General features: G+C 42.4%; 1 protein-coding gene across 1 annotated transcript in view; it reads right to left on the bottom strand.

Annotated features, from left to right (window-relative positions):
* The window catches only part of CNNM2 (cyclin and CBS domain divalent metal cation transport mediator 2), a 118,492-nt gene that overhangs the window by 15,088 nt on the left and 81,372 nt on the right, over nt 1-22,032 (bottom strand). Inside the window, 4 exon segments of the mRNA XM_015633467.2 lie at nt 1,386-1,479; nt 4,154-4,323; nt 6,407-6,544; nt 12,355-12,498. Of these exon segments, the coding sequence (XP_015488953.1) occupies nt 1,386-1,479; nt 4,154-4,323; nt 6,407-6,544; nt 12,355-12,498 (546 nt within the window).

Here is a 22,032-nt window from a genome sequence, read left to right as displayed (position 1 = left end):
GGCACACAGAGAGAAGACCATTTGACCTGATAGGACTTGGGGCAACTGGCAGGAGGGTTAGGAACATTAAAAAAACAAAAAAACCCAAAACCCAAGAACACACAAAAATGTTCAAACTGAACAATGCTGGCAAAACAGAGATGCCACAGATGATTTCCAAGTGTAAGCTTGGTAGAAGTGACCATGCCTGACCACCCTGGCTCCATGCCTGGCCCATATTGCAAAAGCTCAGGGTATAATGTAGTTGTACACGTGTCACAATTCCTCATTAACATGGCTGCCATTACTGAGATAAAATCCAACCAGTGCTCTGCATGCTTCAAAATCTCTCAAATCTCAAAAAGTGTAAGCTACTAATTAAATTAAAACAAATTAAAGTGCACATAATTAAGGAATTAGTCTTGCCTGTAAAAGTGAGCTCACAGAGGTCCAGAGAACTGCTGCTGATTGTAGAGTCTAACAAGGTTACACTCATACCTCACAAAACCATTTCCATTCCACCACCATTTGATAGTGTACATACACACAGGTACACACATGTAAAGGGAGCACTCCTGAGTGTACAATTAAAACAAACTGCTTCTCAAGTGGAATGTAAATCCTCCTGTGACAGGACACAATTTCAGCATGAGAAACATCTCCCCCTAGAGCTGAACAAGTGGCTTTGTGTTTGCAGAAGGCCAACACCAGCTCCAGCACCCCAGCTCACCCAGCAGGGCTGCACATTTCCAGCTGAGGTTATGACCTAAGTGGTGACACTGCAGGCAATAAAATATATCACCAAATGCTGAAATGCAGCATTGGAGCCAACTCTTGGTAGATTATATGAGAACTCCCTGCCTGTGCCAGTGAAGTGGTGGCTTGTGTGGCTACCACTTGTGTGCTTATAGGTGGCTCACGCTCACCCTCAGGCACCACCTCTTCCCCCTTGCTGATTTCTCAGGTACATTTCCACACAAGCTGACAGCAGGAATTGCTTTTCTGGCACTGTTCCATCCTTTCTCTCAAGACAGCTTCAGGCACAAGACTGGTAAAGAGAACCATCCCCAAACTAACCGGGCGGTTGCTCCTCACACCACTAGATGTCCCTCTGCCACTAATTATTTATTCCTGTTAATTCACTCCCTGTTACCCTGCCACGAGCAAAACTACAAAGCTTTCCACCAGTACCAGCCACATTCCTCACTAAAGTCAACGCTCACATCCTCCGGGAGCTGGCAAAGCACTGCCAGCTGCTGGGTTCTGGAGTCAGCGCCAGCGTCCCCACCAGGGACAGTGTGACAGGCTGTGCTGGCAAGGAGGTCCCAATCCCGTCAGCCCCACAGACACAGCCAGGCAGGACTGTGCAGGAGCTCAGACTGTTCCAGAAGCAGAAGAGGACCTACCTGGTGATGCTGTGAGGGCCATCACCCCATAGTAGGAAAAAGCACCAGCTTCAAACTTCATCCCCTCTTTCCCAGCCTCCACTTCCACTTTCCCCTGTTAAGGAAAAGGAGAGAGCTGCAATTAAAAGGGACCATGCGTCTCAAGGCACAGGATCAGACTTGAGCCCTGAAAGGTACTTTTGCCTGACATCCCTAAGCAGTGTCATGGTCCCTGCAGTTTGCAACAGTGCCTGAACAGGGACAGACCCTGAAGGGCAACAGGCTTTTGTGCCCTGAGCTACCCTGGTCTTTGATGCCTTGTGGCCAGCAAAAGTCTCTGCAGAGGAGCAGGATCAGGATCACCACACAGCTTTGGGTTGGGACTATTGCCCTGCTCCAAGTATTTCCAGGCTGTTTTCCTTTACTGCAAAGTGAAAAAGTACTCCCCTAGTAGCACAACAAGCTTAAACACAGCACAATCATCTGGGATCTTGAAGCACCTAGACATTTTGAGGCATAGCTCACATTCACACAGAATTCCCTCTAAGACAAACACAGGAAGGGAGATGGGAGAAAACATGTGAGGGAGCTAGCTGCCTACACCAGTGAGATTCCCCCAGAAGCCTTATTCTTGAAGGAGCAGCCTTGGGGCCACTTTGGTCTTCTTGATTTCTAGCAGTTTTACAGATTCCAGCACCCTTAAGATCCTGCTCTTTCACAGAATCTTGCCAGCAAGTGCTCCTCAGTGCTTCCCAAGCTGTACAAAACTACACCACCACGCAAGTACCCCTGTTTCTGATGTGGTCTCAACCAAATATATTACATTATGTCCAACATAGGACTCCAGAACAGTACCAACCACATCAAACGTAGCTGTGAAACATCCCAGTTACTCTGTAGCCGAAAATAATTGTCTTTTAAGTGGGGTCTGTTTTTCATGTTCATCCTTACTGCACTGAGACTCACAGCACACCACTGCAGATAGAACAGATCTCATCCAGCTTTCAGGCAGAACTACGCAAAATTTGGAATTTCAGGCAAACAACATCATTTACCTGCAATGCTTTTCCTCTGGCTAGGTTGGGAAGGGGAGACAGACTGCCCATCCCAGGTGTACTAAGAAGACTGAACATCACCTGAACACAATTGGGTGAAAATGAGGCCAACAAGGTAGAATTAATTTCTTATTTTATTTCATTAAGTCCCATTTAAAATAAATAATCATGCCTTTAAATTTACAGTACTGGACAAGGGCAGAAAAAGGTGATAATGAACTCAACCTGCAGGAGTCCCAGTACCAAGTCATTTTATCTAACTCTCCCAGATGAGAAAAAGAACAAAATCTGCCTAGCAGGAAGAGAGTGCCCAGCTCACAAATCCACTTTCCTGCTATCACAAGCAGCAGCTTCATATAAATCCCTTTTAAAACCAATTTCATTCCACAACACAAAAGTAGCTTATTTCTTCATTATAAGCCTTCCAAATGGTACAATCCTGTCACCCAGACAAAGACTAGTTACACACAAAAAGAATATACATTTAATTGTTTACTGGCATGCATTTACTGTGAAGGCATTCTTGGTCCCTCCATGTGAGAGACTAAGTCCAAGTCGATTTAAATAACAAAAGTAGAGTATTTAGCCCCTCTTGATCTTGGCAGAACCAACCTTGTTACCATTTTTGTAGCATATATTTACTGCAACACTTACTTTTCCAAATGCATTATAGACCTGGCATGTTGTGTTTGCTAAATATTTATTGATTGTGAAATAGGTCAGAAAGAACTGATTGTTCTTTTGTATCCCCATGTCCTCCATTTACATCTTTGCAGCATTACATCAGGAGGATTATCTTGCCTTTGGAATATTTCAGATTGTAACAATTCAGCATGTAAGAAAGAGCAGTTAAAGAGCTACCAATGCCTCCTCAAACTCTTGGGGGGAAAAAAAATTAACATCAGAATTATGTTGAATCCTCAATATAATATCCCAGTGCTCTCATAGCTGTTTATCACATAGTGTTTAAACTTGACCCCTCCCTTTTTCTATTTTAAAGGCCATGTTAAGGTTTCAGGCCTTGTGTCAAAATTTCAGCTACAACGCCTGTGCTTTTATAACCAAGACTGATTTTCAGTTGTGCCAGACAGAGAACCTTTCCAGCAAAATCTCTCTGAAAGGATTATTCCCGTTGAAATGGTGCTAGATTGAAACTAAATTTCTGTGTAAAGCTTTACCTAAGCCATTCAACCATTCCCGTCTGATAAGAAAACCTGGGAGATGCCAGCACTGGAAACAATCCTGTACAGAGCACACAGAAAACAGTCCTCCCACACCACCAGGGCTCCAATCTAAAAGCCACACAAGTGCAGGGATCTCGGGGCAGGATAAAGGCTTGGATGGCAGTGTTCCCAGGGTCTGCATTCTGCTGGGCTGCAGCAGGAGGTGACATCAGTTCAGTAGATGGCACAAGGCCCCCACTGAAACCTGTCCTTCTCACTACACCTCAGGTACACAGATCAAAACTGCACAGAATAATGCCATTTCTTGGCAGATGATTGGAAGTGGGAAGTGCATTTTATCCTTCACAACTGGTTTAACTGAGGGTGAAAGCAGCTGAGTGAGCTCTTCAAGGTTGGCAAGGTCATAAAGGAGGCAGAAACACTTCCCAGGAGCCATAGTTCCCCTCCCATGTTTGAAAGAAGACAAACTTCAACAACTGGAACAGGTATAGAGGGGGATATATCAGGAGATAAAAGGTTTTGCATATATCTACACAATCACATGCCTGACCTGTAAAATGAGAACAAAGTAGTCGACAGGCTTGTTTCGCTGGTAGAGGTAGTGTTCTGGGGCCTTCTTGTTCTTCTCATCATATTTCAGCTCCTGGATGACGTTGGGATGTTTTAGCAGCCTGAGAAGGATCTTCTCTGACATCTGGGATGGACCAAATGCTTCTACTTCTATAACACAAGATACAACTTGGCATTACACCTCATATGCCTGGCAAGATGTTAGAAATACCTGTTAATAAGCATTTGCCTATAAAAGACAAACAAATGCAGAGAAATCCATTATGGAATTGCAGGTTTCCTGTCTTTTGAGACTGTTAGGTTTGTAAAGGGGAAGGGAAAAACACAGTAACACCCCAACTTCCATTACTGAAGTATTTTTCAAAAGAACCAAAAATAATGTCTTCATCTGAAAGGGAAAAGAAAAAGATGGTCTTGCCCTTTTGATAGTTCTGAGTCACAGAGTTGTATAAATGGAAGAGCTTTACAGCTGGGGCACAGAAAACATTTGAATTTGTTTTTCCTTCCCTAAAGCTGTTGAAGTCACTGCATTTATTGCACTTTATTAAAATAAAATAAAATAATTAATTACTGCCTGGGGCCTAGAAAGTTGCTCTAGAGAGATGCTCTACACGACTGGGGCTGCCATGGTTCATATGGGAAGAGTTATTACTCAAAGTGAGAGAAAGTACAGGTCAGTTCAAACCATGTGGGATTAATGCCTGACACACAGAACACAATCCCTATCCACTTGATCTTCAGTGTTTCCAGCGGGAGCTGTTTGAAGTAGAAAAGCTCATCCTTTTGTGGGAGAGGTAAACCAGGGATGACGAGAATTACACATGCAAATTGATAAGCTTTCCCAACACCTCATTTCAGAACAGGACAATTAACAACCCATCATCTGCTAAAGATACTATTCTCAATTTAGAACAGAGAAACCAGAACTGTAGCTTTCATCTTTTTTAGCAGTGGCTTCACGGACAGACCTGTATTTAAGCTACACAATCCTTTCATCCACAAAACAAGTAGAGAAGCAGCACTGTAAGACTATGTCTGTTGAGCAGGTGTTTATGGAACTCCATCGAGTCTTGTACACTACACCAACGCCTTGCTTGCTGTTAAATCCACATCTTCCTGTTGAACTGCTTCCTTTCACCAAGGACACGCTCATGTGCACATGAGCCGTAGGAATCCGAGCCTTCTAAGGAATTACTGCCCCTCAGCTGAGATGTGATAACCGATCATGTACATATTTCTTTCAAGTCACAGAGGCAAAATAAAGCATGAAGACAGACTAGGAGCATCTAGGCAGGCAGTTACTGCATCTTAGAGGAGGGGAAGTACTAACTTCCAAGTGGAGCTGGCAAACTTCAGACAAAGCAACTTTATAAATTTTCCACCCACAAATATATGTTGAACACGGCAGCGAAAGATGACCATCTGAAAGGCCTGCATGTGGGAAGTCTTTATATGTCAGAGAGACAGCACAAGCAATAGGAAGGCATTTTTCCACAAGCTCTCCTGTTTAAAGGCCTCATCTCTGAGGTGAAAGGACCAAGTTTACGACGAAAGGCAATACCAGCTGCAAGAAACCATTCAAGGCCCTGGTCTCTCTGCCAGACTGCCCACCCAAGGGCTAAAACATCAAGGTGTTCTGGGATGGAGACAACTGTCCTCTGAAACCTCTGAAGTCATCAACGGAGGTCACACAAGCCAGACAGAAATCCATTTTAAAGAGTACAGTTCAACCACCTGTGCAGTCTGCATTAAATGTGTCAGGAGAGTTTTTCACTTGGAGTCATAAAGCCTCATGGAACAGGTTTAGACCTTCCTGCAAAAAGTCCAGCATCTCTTTCTGGAGAAGGCGCCAGAGTGCAATTACAGCCAGCTGGCCAGTGGTATCGAGTCCTCTTTGGTTTGTTCCCTGAGCTCTTCCTAATGGGGTGTACTTGCTAGTCGTTAATCTGACGGACTCTAGACATGCAGTGCGGCACTTGGCATTCATCCTTACCTTTCAGACCAATTTAAAGTTACTGGTCCACCCCTGGTATATGTCTCAGAGGGTTCATGCCGACACTGAACACAGGAGAGGAGAGAATTTAAAAAGAAAAACACAACAGTGGCATTATTTGTCACCCCAGAATCCAGCCTCCCTTCCCGCCTGTACTGTCCCACCCACCTCACCGGCCTTTGCTGACAAACTGCCTCCGAGGCTCTGGCATGATCACAAAAAGAGATAACCCGCACTTGCCTGTTGCCAGGAACCGGTGCATTGCCAGGAGGAGCTGCGGTGATATTTTAACCTTCATCTCGCTGTCTGTCTGCTTGAAGGCAGAGAAGTCCTGCTTCCTGTCCCGATGAGCTACTTTCTTTTTCGTCTTGTTATCAGCTGGGGAAGGGAGGGTGGGAGAAGAAAGGAAGGAAGCGATTTCTGTTAGAACGGGGTCCAACATGAACCGCGCTGGCCGGAGTCAGCCAGGGTGGCCACGCGGAGCACAAGGTGCAGGAAGACCCCTCTGCAAAGCCCAGCTCACCATCACACAGCCCAAACCACAGACAGCCAGGAGCTGTGTGGCCATGGGCCCCTGTCCTGCACAGCCAGGCACCCCAGCCTCTGTCACATCTTTGTCACCTTGGTCAGGGGAAAGTCTCTGCTTGCAAACACCTGATTGCAGAGCAGCTCTGTGTGTTACACTTCAGGCAGGGAGAAGTCCTGCTCAGTACTACTAAACACTAAAAGGTGTTGTTTTACAAGCGTAGCTGTGATAGCTGTTTTTTACATATATATTCTGTAGAAAATTCCCAGCACATACACAGAAGAAATAGACAATAAGTTATTTCTTTTGCTCTACCATTGGCTTCAGTGACTTTGCACAGCTGTGGCAAAATCTGTATGCCTTTGGCTGAAGTATTCCCATTGTCTGGTATATGCAGTTTCTTTTGTCTTGCCTGAACTTCAGTAAAAGCTGGCAAGGTACACAGCCTGGAGGTGGGAATCTCTGGCCACTTTACAGGCACTGAAGCCAGAATAAAGTACAGAATAGCTTCAGAAATTCAGATATAGCTATTTGCCTGCTAGTGATCCTGGACTCCTGTCCTTTATTCAGCTAAAAACTTGCCACTTGGTTCATCTGCATCTTAAAACAGGCTCTGTGGTGAGAAATCTGCATTTGTGGAAGACAACAAGAAAGAGACACAAACAACCCAAGAATTACCATCCACCCCCTGGGCTGATGCCCCAAAATGTTTAGGAAACCAGGTAGGTGGACAGCTACAGGTACATTGGGGTATGGTATACATCGGTTCCAGGGAGAAGAGTCTCTGCTCAGATGGTAGGGTGCTGCTCCTCTCTGGTGACACCACATGTAGGGTGGCAGTGCCTATAAGCAGCAGAATGCTGTCAGACAGCTCTGAGCCCCACAGAGTGCAGGAAACCCAAGTGTTTAGGCAATTCCTGTGAGCCCCTCAGAGACACAGCTCAGGTTCTAGGGCCTTGGAGGGGGAAGATCCTAAGAATACTGCAGCTACTTGTCTATCAGCCCCTTAGCCCACTAGTGTAAAATAACTGGACTTCTGAGGGATCACAGGCAGCTCTGGCACAGGACTTGGGCAGGCACACAAAGAGTTGTAGGTGAAGCTGACACTGTGAAACTGCACATACTCCCAGGTGCTTTTTCAGATTTCGAGTGATACATGCAAAGATGAATAAAGTGATGCACTGGAAGCCACTGAGATCTGGAGTCCTTTACAAGTCCAAATATATGCTACAGACTACATAAGGCTCAGAGTGGCTGAGTTTGAGGCTTGGAAACACACAATACTGGTAATTTATAGGCTTCTAAATTTTCCCAAATCACCTAGTCTTTTAGACATGAGTACATCTAGATCCTCAGCTTCCAGGAACATGCCTCCACTACATGACTATTGCAGACTCAACAGCAATACTGTACTGGCAGTAATTTACCTATTTGAGACATCTAGAGCATAGTCTGTGAGTAGTGCAAATTAGAAAGCTTGAGATACTTGTTCCCAGGCACATGGAGAAGAACAATGATGACCCATGCCCCTTTTCCTCTTTGAAAGCAGAAGCCTCTTACCCTAGTAGTACTTTACCCAAGACTTGGACTACATCAGGGACTGCAGTTTCTCTTCCAAATGCAGGAATAGAAACCACTGAAGGGAGTGGCTACAGACTAAAAACAATCCCTGCCTTAGGAATATAGTTTGAGACAGACCTTATCTATATTTTCAGCTAAAGGAACGATGCATACCAAAGCAATGGAAAATTAGTAAGAAAAAAAGTTGCCTAGAAGCTCTCAGTAGGTCCTACCTCTTGTAAGAGATAAGAATATAAACTGCTTTTTCTGAAAAGCTCAGAGAATGTTATTTTTAAAGCACTGTATCTGAGGTGTTTTCTCACAAGAAGCTCCATCATTGCTCTCTTCAGGGAGGCAAATATCACAAGTATAAGTGTTGGCCCTGGGACAGGGAAACATCTCTGTGCCTTTCCTCTGAAAGAGCTGTAACACTGCAGGCTTCACACTGCACTACTGGTACTTGAAAACAAGACCAGCATCATACAATGGGAAGATGCCTTAAATCTTCCTGTCCATAATGGTCATCAAGGTAAGAGACTCAGGCTCTAACTCAAATGATGGGCAATTTCAACTCCTCCTATTTTTTTCCTTGGCAGCTTATCCAAAAACCTTCCCTCAAGAAAAATGTTACATGGTTATAGCAGAGCCACATGGCTTAAAGCCATTATCTTGGCTTATTTTTGCAAGGGATGGTCTTAAATTGTTCTTTGCTATCCAAACAACTTTTGAGCTTCTTGTAAGACATAAGAACCATGGACTGGATTGTGACCAATGTAATTGAATCTGAACCAGGTATTTCCTGTCTGTCCTTTCTCCAGTAAGTGAGATGGAGATGTGGGCACTGAAGTTATCTTGGCATGCTGAAGTGATCTCTGCTTACAGAGTGCTGAGATGCTGTTTGGTTTTGCAACATGAACAATGAGATGCATAAGGGATATTCTCACTACAACTTCTGGTGAGATATCTTCAGTAGGTTCTGGGCATATTTAGATTTCTCCTTCAAATCACAGGCAACAAGCCTGACCATGAACTCTGGGCTGAGGTAGAGAACTCCAGAGGATGAGTGGTCAAAACAAAATTAAGGCTGTGATATCTCTTGTAATAATCCTGAACTTTGATGCCTGATGCATAACATAATGAATTCTTGCATTAATTTCCTTGAAGAAGCCTGCTTGGGCTGGAGACAGCTACAGAGCAGGCAGTTCAAACCTCAGATCACCCATTCAGTTGGAGAGGCAGGCAGATTGACAGGCACTGCAAATGCACCCAGGCAATTGCTGGGGAAAGTCCTTGCTCTCTGTGCTTTTTGTCTTTAGGACAGAGCAGACATCTGCAGTAAGCTCCAGACATGACAGAGATGATGAAACTCATCTTCAAGCAGAAAGAGCTAAATAAGACAGGCCACCAGTCAAACCTGGACCAGAAGGAGCAAGCAGTCTGTGCAGCCTAACACAGTATATACAGCTTTCTCTCTTGGGCCTCTGGGAAAGCTGAGAAATGCTCTCCTACCATGGCTAGAGCCATGGTAGCACAGGACAGATTCCTGTAGTGTGCCAACCATGAAAAAATGCTACAACTTTCCAGTACTAAGAGCCAAACACATTGGCAGCTCTTCATCATGACATGGGCTGAAATGTGTTATGTGTCATGACAGCAATATCATCTATCCACCCTTTCAGCATCCCCAGTACAAAGAAGTACTCAGTCTACCCAGATATTAATGTGTCAAACATATTTAATAATTTTTCCTGCTCCCATCTTCTCCTTGCTCCCAACATCTCTGCAAGCCACAGCAGAATAGAGCCACATGAAGACATAACACACATTTATTTGTCACCCTCCAGAAATTCAGCTGCAGAGTTCAGCAGTGAGAGCAGCTTTCAGCAAAAAACTGTAAATATACTATTGCTTCCACCTTAACACAGTACAAATGGTTTTTAATGGAAACAACAGAAAGGCACAGCTCCAACACTAAGGTCAGTCATTTCATCAAATTTCAAGTTTCCATCAAAGCAAAACAAAACATTTTTAAAACTTCAGAACAAAGTGTAACAACACTGCCAGAATTTTTCAAAAGCTCTTTTTCAAAGTAAACACCTAGTACAGCGCAAATCAGTCCAAGGGTTTCAAGCTGACTTGCTCTGAGCTGAGCAAGACAGACTGCTATAATAATGAACAGACTCAGAGGTGGGGTTACTAACAGTGACACTGTGATAGCAGCACCAAAAATAACCTGCCTTAACATATCATGGGCAATAAAGTACCTTCAATAAACCTATGTTCTCATACATGTTCTCATCACCAAACCAACTGGAGGTTGACTGCCCAAGTCCAAACCCTCTCACACTTCCTGTGATCCTCCAAGCTTCTTGGGATTTCTGCTCTCTCCCTTACTGCTACAGTATCCTTCAGTCTAAACAGTGGAATGACCTCCAGTGCTTCATAAAAAAATTAGAAGTTCTTCATGGTACTTAGTAGGAGTCACCCACAAAAGTTTCCTGCATCCTCCAGGAAGCCTAGGAAGTTTCCTTCCTGATCTGAATGAGGAATTTTCAATAAAATTATCCCAGGAAGGAGAGTTTCAAGTGAACTCAATGTTCACCAGCTCTATTTTGTTAATATAGGAAGCCTTCAAGTAGTAAAATTAAAATTAAATTTTCATTTCCTTGCCCTCTAACATCCTATTGGCAAAGCTTTTTTTTGTCCTGAAGAACAACACAGCATGATCTATGTGTTTTCTCTTAACAAACAAGGCAGGGAGGAAAATTGAAAGCATATGCAGTGTCTTCCCTCACAGAGGGATGTAAATATCTCAAATGTAAAGATAGGATCTTTTTGGAGTACAAAAGGAAGTTTTGTACTGCAAAAGCATTATGTTGTAACTGATTAGCCCAACAATTCATTTGTGAAGGTTTGAAAAGAAATCAATACTAACTGGACTTCTGTGATTTACATAGTAATTAGACTGTTCAGCACATGGTGAAACACAACTGTGATTTACATGAACATTTGGGTACATAAACACTGATAAAATGCTGACTAGGTACAGAAAGCACTTCAGGTAAAAACAAGTTTATCCCACAGTATAAAGTGCTCATTGGGCATTTGGCTTGGAGGGAGGATAGAAGACGCTTGGGTTGGCCTGAAAAAATGCTGTAGAAACATTCCGATCCCTTCCATGAGGAAAGAGAAAGAAAGCAAAGGAGAGCTGGACAGTGTTAAAGATACTTAAAATTATTATTTCTACTATAATAGAATCTGGAGACATCCTTGTGCTGCATGCAAACACATGGTGAAAAATAGCATCTGCCAGCAAGTGATCAAACTGCAGATAAGACAGATGAAGAATGACTGAAAGGAAGTCCTGTATGCACAGGCCAGATTGTGCAGATGCAGGGAGACACATTAGGTAACTGGCCAAGCTTTATTCTGGGAAAGAAAAGGGTCCAGATCTCTCAAGTCCCAGGTAGTGGTTGACCTGCAGCATCATCTTCCTCAATAGACATTAACACAAAGAAGAAAGGAGTTGTGCTTAGTGATAAAAAGGGAAGGCATTTAGGACAGGCTGGTTTTCAGCCTTGAGGAAGATTTTCCATTCTCAAGATTTCTCAATGAGTGACAGATATTCTAAAGTGACTCCATTCCTGTTTCTTGAGGCATGGTATTGGCCTGCCTCTTGCTGAAGTATGGTAGTACATGGACTACAGTCCCTTGAGGCAGAGGGACAATAGGGGAAAATGTGGGAGATCACAATCACTGTAACAGAAAGGTTTAACAAGCCTCAGCGGTGAACAGCTGACAGGAGAGAGCAGATTGTTGCAGATGTAAACCTCCCTGGTAAAAGGATCAAATAAAGAAATTTGTCCTGCTTCTGTATTAACAAAGCCTAAAGAGTGAGGTTCCTATGCTGCATAAACAAAAATTACTTTGACCATCTGAGGGATCTGCAGGTCATTTTGTTACGGCAACTTCTTCAACAATTTGACTACTGAGATTTTAAATCAGCACAGTAACATCTCTCAAAACACAGGTATAAATACATCTGTTCCTGGATGGAGTCTTTCTTCTCATCTACAAACAAACTGCAAATATTTCTACTTACTGTATAGATCTGTTTCATCCAGAATTTCCGACTTGATGATCTCTTCAATCACATCTTCTAAAGTGACAATTCCCAGGACTTCATAAAAAGGATCCCCTTCTCCTTCATTGTTTACTCTTTGCACTATAGCCAGGTGAGACTTGCCTGCAAGGAGACAGATCAGCAATTTAGACATTTTAGGAATTTCTGAATGATCAGAAGAAATGACAGCAGAAGCAGAGACATGCAGGTATAGATAAAAAGACAAAAAGGTTGGTGTCAGGCTTTATGAAAAAAGTTTAAGGGGCAAGTTTAACAGATGCTTAAAGTCATAATCTGATTTCTGTCTGAGATACACATTCCTGCATCACATAAATCCACCTTATGCTCTGAAAGAGAGCTAAAGAAATCAGTGTTCTTGTTATGATGTCTTTCCCAGCAAAATTGTTGCCCTGGCATTGAATTCATCATACTATCTTGCTGTTCTGCTTCTTGTCTCATGCATTGGCAGAGAAGGCCAGGCTGAACCCTCCTTAGCAGTGAGATCCCATGGATGTTTTCCTCAAGTCTGATAAAAACACTAACAATGACCAAACCACAGAAGCACAGGGACAGGATAGAGCTAGGGAAGAGTCAGCCCCATCCATCAGCTCCTCTTTTTCCTCTCTCTTCCTCAAAAATAATTTATTTGTATATTCTCCATATAGGGTGATGACACCTCATTTAGGAATTAATTAATTTATTCAAAGCAACTGTCTGATCAACAAAGAGAAAAGCAGAGATTTAGCAGTAGTTCTAAAGATTCCTGAGCTGTGCATCATTCACAATGAATTCCTAATATCCTTTCTGCCTTAGGAATAATGATGGTAAGAATATCATCATCGTCATCATGACCCTTCAAACTGGCCTTGATACCTTTGGTTGGCAGCTGTCATTCAAAGGGTCCACCAAATGTAAGTGGCATTTTGCAGTACAAGCACACAGACATCAGTAAGCTTTCTGAACTATCAGGAGGTAAGAAACAGCGTCTCACACTCTTCTTTGCTGGTCTAAAAAATTATACTTATCCCCAACTGTGGAAGACAACCAAAACAGTTCAACTTCGCTTAGACCCCTTTATAGGCAATAATGTCTGCCTGTTTTAAGATTCAGATTATTAGACTAACAAGCATTCAAACTATTCCAACCCAGACTTACTCATGCTTAAAGAATGAAAATATCCTGAACAAATTAGACGAGGGAGGAAAACTTATCAACTACTGATATAAACATTGCATCAGGTCAAGTCAATTCACTTTGGTTAGTTTTTCACATCTGCTTTCCCAGGGACCCAACATAAGCAGTTAAAAACAAATTCTTGGTGAATGCTGTCTGTCGAAAGTTAAATTCTTTTGCTATTCCCAGCTTGTGATCATTTAAAAGGAATTTTCCAAAGCAGGGTCTAATATTAGACTCAAAATGAAGTTTCCATTCCACTTAGGCGATATTCTCACCAAAGTAACTACTGCATAATCTGATTGTCTTGGAGCTACTCGTTTAGATGCAGATGGACATACTTTAAATACCAACTACACAGCACTGCTGAGTCTTATCTTGAGGAGGCCTTATTCTACAGCGAATTAATAGAAAGATGATTTGTGATTTTTGAAGTATCAACATTCATATTGTACTGAAAGTCTTTCACTGTGCCAGGTTTTACAGGTTTTATTTCTCTGCATTCCTTGCAAAACTTCCAGCTCTTTCTACTGCTCAATGAACAGCATTAAAGTGACTTTAGAAAAATGTGAATGATCTGAGTGCTATTATTACTGCAATTCCCCCGTAATATAGTACTCCAATTATATCCTTTCAACATAGCAATATTAAATAAGAACTGCAGCACAAAAAAAAAATTACACAGACAAAACAAATATTCTAATTTATTTCCCAGTGCCTGCTCAGATATTAGTATATTTGCTTTCAAGTCAAACATTACTCCTTCAAGAACCGTTTCTATCGGGGAGGAGCTACCCTTACCCCAAAACCCCTCAGGAGAAGACCACAGCAGCTCATTAGCATATGCCTATTCAGGTGCTAATATTAGTAAGTGGTAAGATCTGTTGAAATGGGTTAAATTAAACAAACAAACCAATCAAAAACGCCAAAACACCATGCTATCCATTCATGCTTCAGCCTTAATAAAAATCATCAAATTCCAGCCTTTTCCTCCACTTCTGCACTGCCTATGACAATGCTGAACTAGGTGATGAAATTTGAAAATTTTTTTCTTACAATGGAGTCCTGAACCCATCTACAAGCAACGTCAGAGATTTATGAAAATGGGCCTGGGAAGGACCTGAGGAGCTGGAATACAATGGGAAGTAGGGCGCAAGTTTCATCCACAAAACAAGTTGCATGCCTTTCCCACCAGAGTGGTCCCCACCAAGAATGAAGCATCACTAAAATATATTATATTCTCCCCATTTGAGCAGCTGCAGGACTCTGATCCAAGCAACAGCATCTAATGTGAGAAATGAGTGACCAAAATATGCACCAGCTGCTACTCTCTTAAGCAAAGTGAGCTAATAAGACAGGAGTTATGTACAGGTATCAGGCATTTTGCACTTTCTACAATGAAAAAGAAGGCTAGAAACACTTTTTTTCTGGTCCTGCCATAATGTTCAATTTTAAGGGTTTTTTACTTATCACCCAAAGTATTAAGACCATTGAAACTTGTCATCATCACTCGATATTGGTGGGTAGTATCAATCTCCAGTTCTACCCTCATTATTAAATAAAATACATGTTACAGAGAATTTATCTGCTGAAAAGAAACAAGTTATACACACACATGGTGACACTAACCTTTCTTCCCTCCTGACTGTCAAGTTTTCCTGTTCTAGACTTTCATCAACCCAACACTTTGATGGGGTCAGATGTATTTATCCCAATCTAATAAGCTGCCCTTAAAAGGATGCCTTTTGGACCCAGGTTTTCTCTTTCCTTTCTACTGGCTTCAATGATCATTAAATTATTTGATGAGACAGAGCAGATCTGGAAATCACATTTCTTGTGTCTTTGCAAGATAATTTTGACCCAGATCCAATAATTTGCAAGAAATCACCAGACAGTGGAGCACACATAAGAGGTGGTGACGGAGATGTTATGAAGATGCATTCCCAGACTGGCTGCCCTCTCACCACAGAAGACTGCAAAATACCCTGCATGTATGGAAGTAATCAAGACATAAAAGGCTAAAGGAAAAGCTAGGAGCGCAAAGACCTCTTTATACATAGTAAAAGAGCACAACACAGCATGTGCTCAACTGTAAAAGTGGCCTGTAAGTAAAATAATGACTCCTCTGAGTGTTTGAAACAGAAATTGGCTACAGCTTTATTCAAAGACTTTATCAGGCCAGTGGCAATGGTCATGCTATTTTATTCAACTTAAAAAGAGCAGTTTTAGTTTGTATTTTCCACTGCTAAAGACAAACAGTACATATCCAGTAAGGAGCTGAATGAAGTAAATATCCAGCAGGTAAGAAAATCTGGACTGCATATAATATTCCTAGGGCTTTAAAAGCAGAACACAAATTAAACATAGAAAACAGGTGTATGGGAAGTGCTGTACTTCACTGATTTTCTGGCCACAGTCTCTATCCACACTTTAAGGATGCCATTAATGTTTCTTTAATTAAACCCTTGCTTTAAATGTTGATACAACGAGATTTAGCAATTGGGCAGCTCTACAAAACTGCCAGGTCTGACAATAAAGGCAGAAACGTGATGTGTGACCCACAGCTCCTCTGTGGGCACAGGCAGGCAGTGTTTGCTTTCTGCCTCAGCATCCCCCGTACAGAGACAGTCAGTGACACCACCAAGGGCCTGTGTGGAGCTGGTACTGCACATGGCACCTGTTGTGACAAATGGTAATCTCTCAGTTACATTCACAGGCAGCTAAAGCACCAAGCACTTTTGGTAAACATAAATCCACTCTCATCCCACTGCTTAAAACCCTGCCGTTCAGCTTAGGTTTTGCTCTGTAGAATTTCTGATTAATTTATTAAGCTAATTAAGAAACATGAAGATGCTTAGTTAAATCTGCATGAGTGAGTGAACCTAGAATGAGCTCCTGGGAGTCCATGTGGTTTACTGACCACACAGAACAGAACTGGAAGAAAAAAATGCCTGAAATACTTATTCTCTTACTGTATCATGACAATTTCTTGAAAAATATGTTGTGGGGGAAAATTCTCCCTTTAATCCTGAGGCATTTATATGTCCAGAGCATGGACCTCAAGATTACTGTCAAGCAGTTCAAACCAGAGATGGAAACATCTCTTCAAGATCTGCTCTGGTCAAACACAGAACTGATTCCATGAAGAGTTTTGTCATTTGGATGGAGCTGTACCCACCACACCACTCTCACATGCCACTTCCCCACAGAAACACAGGCAGAAGAAATGGGATGACAGACACATGACGGAGTTCAATAAATGCAAATGCAAAGTCATAAACCTGGTAGAAAATAATGCCATGTGCTGGCACTGGGGACTGACTGGCTGGGTGAACACACTACAGGAGTCTGCAGCGTGTCCCGGCAGCAGTGAAAAGGAACTGTGTGCTGACATCAGCACACATGCAGCTGGAAGGTCAAGGGAATGGATTATTCTTCTTTATTTGACACCTGAGAAACCACACCTGCAGCGCTGGCATTCAGTTTGGGGTCCTCCAGTACAAGAAAGACATGAAGAAACTGAAACATTTCGGTGGATGGACCCTAAGATGAGCTGGAGCCCATGATGCATGAGGAAAAGCAGAGGGCACTGCATTGGTTGAGTCTCGCAAAGAAAAGGCTAAAATAAAGGACTCAGAAGTCTTTCTGTACCTCATAGTAGGCTATGGAGAACACAAAACTAGAGACCTTTGAGCTAGATACTCATGGGAGACAATAAACACAAATTTCAATCATGGAGACTCTCTTTAAATAATGAAAACTTGTTCCTCCCAAGAGTGGTCAAACACTGGAACAGGCGCCCAGAGGGGCAGTGAAATCTCCAACTCTGGAGGTATTCAAAACTCAGTGACCTGAGTCAACTTCAAAGTTGGCCTGCTCCAAAGAGGGGGTTGGACCAAATGACCTCCAGAAGTCCCTTCCAAAATTACCCAGTGATTTTAAGAGACTTTGAAGGGAGGTCTGACTGAAATCCCAGGCCAAACTTCATTGCTGAACTTTCATTCCTGAATTTCTAAAACAATTGCAAAATTTTCAGTACATAAGGATATATAAAGACAGCAAGTTTTACTGATCTGCAGTGCCATAATATGGCCTTGCATGTGACCAAATGTAATAACAAAATGATACTACTAGCCAGACTATGCTGCAGAAAATTACAGTACTGCTGACATAGTTTTAGAGCAAACACAGGTTCCTAGGAATGAGTGATGCAAGAGAGCAAAGGTGTAACTTAGGGTCTCTGAGCAGTGAGCCACAACCTGCAGTGAGAGGTGTATAAGCTTACACAACGAGAAAGCAACCTGAAATGCCTCTATTTCTGCCAAAGGAGGTTTATGAACTCAGTAACTGGGAAGATTTGTAGGTGTTATTTCCCCACACTAAAGGCCCCTGGTTTCCTTTAAAAAAAAATTAAAAAGAAAAATCAGTTTTAAATCAAAGCTGTGGTAGACATTTATAAAACAGAAGATTCTTGTTAAGTCAATTTGTGGTAAAACAAGCATCAGGCTAGTCCGTTTTTGTTAAAACCAGTAATCTGAATCTGTTTGCTGTTGGTTAGTGCCCTGGAACTTTAAGCCATAGCCTGTTTAATATGCCTTCAATGACATGGAGAAAAATCCCATGCGGTGTTTAGCTGCCCTTGAATTTGCTAACTAACAATCTGTGCTTCTGAAAAATATCCCTGTTTAATCTTACGGGACTGTTTTTGTTTTGACTGACTTGCACAAAGGTAAACACTGGTCTGTCAGTGAGATTCACAGGTTCAAAAACACATTATTCAAAACAATCAATTTTAAAACATGTTGTATAATTTATCCATTAAAAATAACTCCCTCTGGAGTAGCCCTGGCTTGCAAGCAATTATACCAAAGTAAAAAGTGTTTTCCTAAATTTCTTTTCTGCACCACAGTTCAAGGACATTAAATCTCCCTTCTATTAGCAAAAATTTGCAATTTTTTTTTCACTTGGGTTATTTTCAGCGGGGCAATCAGACTGCTACTTTCTCCAAACACACACACACAAACTGGTGCACACTGTCTTTGGGTTCATTACTCAACACCATTCACAGAATCAAGAGAAACTTGAAACTTCATGCAAAAACATGAAGGTTTAGACTAGGTTTTTTAGATCTTGCTCTTTTCAGCAGCAAAACAAATAATTTTTAATATATATTTGGGAAGGGAACCTGATAACTAACATTTATTTAATATCGCCACATGAAAATCAGCCAGACCCTCAAAGTAAATGAGTGAAAGTATCAGCACAACCATTGGGAATACTGTGATTCTCCTTTAAACCAGAGAGCTCAGTCTCGTACAAACATTAACTAGAAACCACAGCAGCCTTCACAGGAAAATAAAAAAGTAGCACTTTAAATAGACTCTTTGTGTTAAAGTCCATTTAGTGGGAGGACACCAAAAAAAGCAAAAATCAGGGAGAGTTTCAGAATGACTTCCTGACAGAGAATTGTATTTGTAAGGAATACTTTCCCAAGGGAAACGACAGAAGCTCAGTTACTTGCAACTTTGAAAACCTGACTGGACAAAGCTCCTTGAAAGGACTCAATAATTCTCCAGTGCCCTGTGGCAGATGGAAGAGAAGCGATGAGCTAACATTTTCCATCTACAGCAGCCTATCAGTCTGTAGGTGCTCCAGCTCTGCTGCTGCCCTCTGGTAGGACCTTGGTGAGACACACACTGACAAACTTCATTTGCTTTGCTGCTGCTTCTAAACGTGAGAGCACAGCTCTAGAAAGAGGCAGCTTTACCTGCAACTGAAGCCAACCTGGCAAGCAACTCGGATCAGAAGTGGGGAAGTCTCCATAGGTACACGAGCAAAAGAAATTAGCTGGGAACCAGAAATAATTTGGGTGTAAGGAAAAAAAGGTAATTTCAATTCAGAGCTCTGCTACGCAGCAGAAATCTTAGGGAGGAATCAGATGTGAGAATATCTAGGGAACACTATTACAAGGTGTAGGCAGGCATCACAAATGAAATTGGAAAGTGAAGAGAAAAAGTTTCAGAAACTCCTTGAACATTACTAATGACTCCCTTGCCATGAACTACATGGCAATGCTTCCCAACCAGGTAGTGCTTTTGCAGTAGGGAATTTGTGCTGAATGTGGCTGGGGTTAACAATAACCAGGCTCCACGAGGGTGTAGAATGCACACCATTAGCTGGGCTGCTCTCAGTGTTGGTAGAACTCTGAGTTCAGCCTAGTAAATGAAAAAAACACAAGCTTCTTCCCAGAACTGGAAGCATTTTTCTGTCTTAGAGAAGTATCCACTGGATCTGAAGTGGGAGAACAAAAGAAGGAAAACCTAACACTTGAGAAAGAAACTTCTCCCCAAAACCAGGTATTTTTGGACACCTATCTGAGGCTCTAACCTAAATACAAGGTTGTGACATCAGAACACTGGTGTCTTGAGATGAGAAACTGGGTGGAAGTTTAAAAACAAAATTAAGGAACCACTTCAGAAGTGCAGCAAACTAAAGTTGAGAGAAGAGGTGGTAACAAGAAGAGAAAATACTGAATCTGGAGAGAGGCCTAGGACTATTTGGACTGACAGAGAACAAAAAAGTTCAGATAAAATTCAAGGCAAGCAAACATAATATTGAAGTCATTCTTGGTCATGGTTCAAGTCTTCCACACTGGATTCAAAAGATACTGAAGTGTGACTTACGCTGATGTAATTTCCCCTGTGCCCCCACTTCCCAAGGCAAGTAATGACCTTCTGGAAAGAAGTGTAAGAAATGCATCTCCTTACTGACTTGCACCTACACATCATGATCAACAAGGATATTTTTTTTAGTGTTCAAGCACCCTAAAAAGGAGCCATACTAATTTTATTACTTCCCTGTTTGTTCAAGATGGTCCCACTGATTTCAGCATTCCTCAGGGATGAAGAGCAGGCACTGGCCGGCAGAAGTGCTGCCAGCAGAGGGAGTGCAAAACCTTGGGTTTGCTGAGCTCCAGGTCCTCCCCAGACCTCAGTCCAGCAGACAGAGAGATCTTGGATTCTGGCATCGGTGGGGCCTGGCTGCTGGCTGAATGCTGAATTCTTTGAGAGATGTGTCCTTCAGCCTGGGATCCACAGCAATGACCCCTGTCTGCCATGGTCTGCTCAGCATCTCCTCCAGCAGCTTGGCATTGCTGCTATGACTTCTCCCACTCCAACTTCCTCTGCCTTCCCTTCCCTAGGGGGGACAATTTCTTAATCACTTTATAAGGGCTCAGGAGAGAAACTGTCACCTCCTTAGTCTCCTCCAGTCCAACAGGCTGCTACCACAACCCAAGAGTTAATCCACTAAATGAAAACAAGAACATTGAGAGATCTGTGTTTATGAGCAACAAAAATAGAAGTCAATCCAAAACAACAATGAACTCGGATGACTTTGATGTTCAGGTAACCAAAACATGACACCGACAGAAACAGCCTTGTTCTGTATCACTGCAGCCAAAAATCCTACTGATCTAATCCGTCCTCTAATCCTGCCTCCCTCAATTCCTAGAACAGACTGGGTTTAATTCAGGGAGCTTCTAGATTTTGGCATCTACACCACGGGATTTTTAAATCCGACAAAGGTAAAGTACTAGAAGGCACAACAGAAACATGTTTGGACATTAGGAGAAGGTTAGCTGAGGCCAGCAGGCTTACATAAGGACCTAAAACATGCTGAGAGCAAAGAGCATGAGCTGAAAAGGAAGAGCAGCATCTTGGGACTGTAGGTCGTGAAAGGAATTGGGGCTGGATATACACTCTTTTATTATTATTATTATTATTATTATTATTATTATTATTATTATTATTAGCAGCAGCAGCAGCAGCAGCAGCAGCAGCAGCAGCACCTATAGTTTACTTTTAGTTCACTATTTAGGATATAAATGTAAAAGGGTTCTTGTGTTACCATCATCTTAGTTCATTAATATTCTATTTTAATGACTTGTTTTACTTCAGGCCATTTATATCACATGCAGTTTGCAATTCCAGCAGCTCCAAACCCAGCCTGGTCGATGGCGCCATCAGATTTTTCAAGCTCAGTGCAAAGCTTTCGAATTTATAATGTGGCAGAAGCCAGGGAAAGATTAACAAAAAGCTACCCTGTTAACTTTCTAAATTAGTGACACCGCCTTTATCCAGCAGGGTCTGTACAAGCCCTAGAGCAGTTACGTGTGTGTACAGTGCCCAAAGCTGTGGGATAAACACACCCCTAAAACACAACTGGTGCCAGTGACCTTGACTTTGCACGAGCGCAGGATCAGGGCCAAGTGAGCTCTGACACTGCACATTTGTTTCTCTGGAACACAACACGGGCACAAGGATTCACACACTGCCATTACAGAGCAACTCCCCAGCCGTGCAGCACAACTCCAAGGACACTGCAGCAATCTGCAGGCACAAGAAACACAGCCACCTTCTCCTCCCACTGGCTCTTGGTTTGGGTCAGGTCCCATGAGGGGTAGTGCTGCAGGAAGAGCTGCCA

The sequence above is a fragment of the Parus major genome, chromosome 6, assembly GCF_001522545.3.
Source record: "Parus major isolate Abel chromosome 6, Parus_major1.1, whole genome shotgun sequence".
Taxonomy (NCBI): Eukaryota; Metazoa; Chordata; class Aves; order Passeriformes; family Paridae; genus Parus; species Parus major.
Note: the sequence above shows the minus strand (reverse complement) of the source record. Positions and strands in the feature narration are given on the sequence as shown.